Here is a 4457-nt window from a genome sequence, read left to right as displayed (position 1 = left end):
CATATTCGCGAAAAAAAAAGTTGTAGGGAGATAAAAATCCCTCTCGTAGGATTAGTAGATAGTAGATAGATAGATATACATAACGGTAAGTGAGGTTGGGATTTTTTCGCCGTAACAAACTACTAACCGCTTGCTGGTACGTTGCCAGAAAAATCGCGACTAACTAACAAATGAACCAACTCCACTCGATCTTCCTTGCGGTCTTGATAAACAAAGGAGAGTCCAGTAGACGGGCACAACCTCCCTCCTATTCTTCCTCCCCCGCCCCCGCCCCCTCCCCCTCCCCCTCGGCCTTGTTATACAGCACTAGCTACCTAGGTAGAGCCGCGGCGGTGCAGCACTAGCCAGCTACGACGAGCGGTTGCTGCTGCCGCGGCCCTATTCTAATCTCAACTCTCAACCCTCTGCCGCAGCTGCTGCCATCAATCATCATAGCCGGCACCGTCGGCGGAGAATTAAAGGGGTGGTGTTAGTGGGGAGGGGGAGGCGGAGGGGATCGATTCCATTCCATTCCATTCTCTTTTTTCTTCTTCAGATTGAATTCAAAGGAGGAAGGCATTAATAACAAATCCAAAAGGAAGTCCCGCCCCGCCCCGCCCCCGCCCGGCTGCCTTTCAGATGGATGTGAGTGGGGATTCTCTTTCTTTCCTTCCCCCCTTTCCACTACTTTTACTAGATTATTACATAGTAGATAGCTCGGCGCACAGAACGAACGAACCTATTCTGCTACAGAATCGGATGAATGGACTAATGCCTTTATTCTGACATGGATTGATCTCTTCAATAATAATAATAATTACGAATAATTATTATTAGTATGTAATTGCTGAATAGCAGGTGTTGTATTATTGTTTTATCAGAAAGATTAGTTGTATTATTATTATTACTGATATTGTTGTTACTATTATTGTTGTGATCATTATTAATATTCTGACATGGAGTGCTACTTTTATTATTTTTCACAAACTGTGCTATGGATCATGTGTAGTACTACAAAGGAGGAATTTAATAGGTTATTAATATAGATATGCATGTTTTTTTTGGATGTGGAGTGAAAATGAGAAATTAATCAAGTTTTTCTCTCTTAGAAGAAAGAAAAACCCCAAATTCAGTTGTCGCATGCTACTTTTCTGACGTCTGCGGCTTCCTTTTTATAGGCCACGAAGCGGCAGCAGCAACAGCACGACGAGGAAGCACTCTCCAACTCTTCTCCCCCCGCTTCTTCTTCCTGGGCGTCAACCTCTTCCTCGTCTTGCTTGCCTGGCTCAGGGGACACTGACAGGGCGCCGCTGCTGCCCTGCAAGATGGCCGACGATGAAAAGGTCGACAGGCTCGACGTTTCTGATGATACGGCCCACCAGATTAGCGTTGGTAACCATTTCTACCTCACTCTTCCCTCCGTGATAACAAGGATAGCTCACCAAACTGCTTGTTGGCTATGTGAATCTGATACTCCCTCTGCATCTTAATCACTCTGTTGCCATCAACTCAAATGCCTATCAATAGTATCTTCTGCTATCAAATTAATACCATGTTAACCCAACTGATTTCTGTAACGTTCCAAGGGTTTTTACATTCATCATACTTTGATCATGGGAAGACAAAAAATAAAAAATAAATGCTGATTTAATCTGCATTTTCGGTGATGGCCCGTCCCACTGCTTCCTCCGATCTGGGTTCAGAACCTTAAAATGTTATGCGCATTAATCGTTTTCTTCTGAATGCAGTTCTTGTATCTGTGACTGTTTAACTCACGGAAGATTCTGCTCGTTTTCAGATCCTTGGTATCAAGTTGGATTTGTTCTGACAACAGGGGTCAATAGTGCATATGTTCTTGGATACTCTGGGTCGATTATGGTCCCTTTGGGCTGGATTGGTGGAACATGCGGCTTGATCCTGGCTGCTGCAATCTCGATGTATGCAAATGCTCTGCTTGGTCGCCTTCATGAAATTGGTGGGAAACGCCATATTAGATACAGAGATCTTGCTGGACATATATATGGTACATATTCATACACTCTATCCCCACATTCTAATGAGATAGACGTAATGTTTAATAAACTGGAGATTGCTCTATTTGATTTTGAGGACACCCATATGTCCTAGTTGTAGAGTGCATATTGTGGTTGTTGAGACCTTGGGTCAAAGATACATAGTACCTCGTTCTAATCTAGTTGTTTGCCATTTGGACACCACTTCCCTTTTTACCGCTCCAGTTGGGATTTTTTTTATCTGGATAGAATTCGAATGCAATTTGTTTGTCCCAACATAATTAGCTTACCTTTATTTTGGTGATTACAGGAAGAAAAATGTATGCGCTTACATGGGCTCTGCAGTATATTAATCTTTTCATGATCAACACTGGCTTTATCATCTTAGCTGGCCAAGCACTGAAGGTATGAATAGCGTATCCACTAGCACCTAACTTAACCAATCTGGTTAAAATATATGTGTTCAAAACATATGCTGGTAATCCATCCGTTGATTTCTTTCCACGGGAAACAGTTAAATTGTAGATCTTATGTTGTGCGAAGATACTTGTGATGTTTTGTCCTCCCAAGGCTTATTTGTGATGTGATTTCTTCTCTTCAGGCAATATACGTACTCTTTAGAGATGACGGACTTCTCAAACTTCCCTACTGCATAGCATTATCTGGGTTTGTCTGTGCTCTTTTTGCATTTGGAATTCCTTACCTATCTGCTCTCCGAATTTGGTTGGGATTCTCCACTGTTTTCAGTCTCATCTATATCGTGATAGCATTTGTGCTGTCGCTCAGAGATGGTATTATCCTTTGCTGCCTTGTTCAGCTGTCTTGGCATATTTCGTACCATAATTTCGTATGCATTCTATTTGTTGTCATACCATAAATATGCTTTAGGTTTCTTCAACATGACATTTTCTCTCATTACTTGATTTTTTCAAGGCATAACAGCACCTGCAAAAGATTACAGTATTCCTGGATCAGAGTCAACTAGAGTCTTCACTACGATAGGTGCTGTAGCAAATCTTGTATTTGCGTACAACACTGGAATGCTACCAGAAATTCAAGTGAGTCATTGTAGTAGCACATAAGGGTACCGACTAGTTTATGTGCCATCAGATTACCTTATGTGACTCATATACATTGCAGGCAACCATAAGGCCTCCTGTGGTCAAGAACATGGAGAAAGCTCTCTGGTTCCAGTTCACTGTTGGTTCGTTGCCTCTGTATGCTGTGACCTTTATGGGATACTGGGCTTACGGATCATCAACCTCGAGTTATCTACTGAATAGCGTTCATGGTCCAGCTTGGATAAAAGTTGTGGCAAATCTCTCGGCCTTTCTTCAGACTGTCATAGCATTACATGTAGGTCTACCTTCGTACTTCATAGTCCAAAAAGCAATCCATCTCAAAGTTGATGATTTCCCCTCGCTGAACTAACATTTGAGTTTCTTTTCTAGATATTTGCAAGCCCAATGTATGAGTACTTGGACACAAGATTCGGCAGCGGACACGGTGGGCCTTTTGCAATCCATAATGTTGTGTTCAGAGTTGGTGTGAGAGGAGGCTACCTGGCGGTGAACACGTTGGTGGCTGCGATGCTCCCGTTCCTTGGTGACTTCATGAGCCTGACCGGCGCCCTGAGCACCTTCCCCCTCACGTTCGTTCTTGCCAACCACATGTACCTGATGGTGAAGGGGCCCAAACTTTCTGCCTTCCAGAAAGGTTGGCACTGGCTGAATGTTGTTGGGTTCAGCTTGTTGTCGGTCACGGCTGCAGCCGCCGCGCTCAGGCTTATCATACTGGATTCCAGTACCTACCACTTATTTGCTGATATGTGAGGCCAATCTCTAGTCAGCTCTAGATTTTCATATATTATAGGATGGGTTAGGTCAATAGAGTATTTTACACGCTCGTTATTGAGATAAAATAGCATCAGTGTATGTGTGGCTGCCTAAACATTGCCCGAATGTCTGAAATATCTATTTGGGTAAGCTTTTGTCAGCACCGCTACTTTGGACATGGGTGCGGCGCAGCCATAAGCTTTAGGAAAAGGCTCCAACTGCCCTGCTGGCTAGCCAAGCTGTTTGGGTCTTAGGTGTGCATTAAGTTCATTGAGCATTGGGCTAGGTGTGTATGTAGGTCAGCCCAGTGCGGCCTGCAGAGAGTTGAGCGGAGTTATAAGCTCTTTTGAATAGTTTGGATTGCTTGCCACGTGTGTCACATGTTAGCAGTGTTATAAGCTCTGGTTTCACTAAAAATGATAATTATAAGCTTTGTTATCTCTCCTACATAAAAAGTTAGTGTAATACTCCCTCCATCCCATAATATAAGAGCGTTTTCGACACTACACTAGTGTAGAAAACACTTATATTATGGGAAAGAGGGAGTAGTTTAGCTCCTCTTCGTCTGACCTTCCTCTCACTTCTGTTTTCTTGCTACGTCCCTCCATGGAATATCTATCTTACTTTTGCG

At 43.1% G+C, this 4457-nt stretch overlaps 1 protein-coding gene across 1 annotated transcript; it reads left to right on the top strand.

The window, feature by feature from the left end:
* The first annotated feature begins 249 nt into the window (after window positions 1-249).
* On the top strand, window positions 250-4198 carry LOC119363951 (probable proline transporter 2). Its single transcript, XM_037629326.1, has 8 exons — window positions 250-624; window positions 1158-1371; window positions 1778-2002; window positions 2302-2396; window positions 2593-2782; window positions 2925-3049; window positions 3132-3347; window positions 3443-4198. Exons 1-8 carry the CDS (start codon window positions 619-621, stop codon window positions 3821-3823), a joined length of 1452 nt encoding a protein of 483 aa, XP_037485223.1. The 5' UTR covers window positions 250-618; the 3' UTR covers window positions 3824-4198.
* The last annotated feature ends 259 nt before the right edge of the window (window positions 4199-4457 follow it).

Source organism: Triticum dicoccoides, chromosome 2B, assembly GCF_002162155.2.
Source record: "Triticum dicoccoides isolate Atlit2015 ecotype Zavitan chromosome 2B, WEW_v2.0, whole genome shotgun sequence".
NCBI lineage: Eukaryota > Viridiplantae > Streptophyta > Magnoliopsida > Poales > Poaceae > Triticum > Triticum dicoccoides.
Note: the sequence above shows the minus strand (reverse complement) of the source record. Positions and strands in the feature narration are given on the sequence as shown.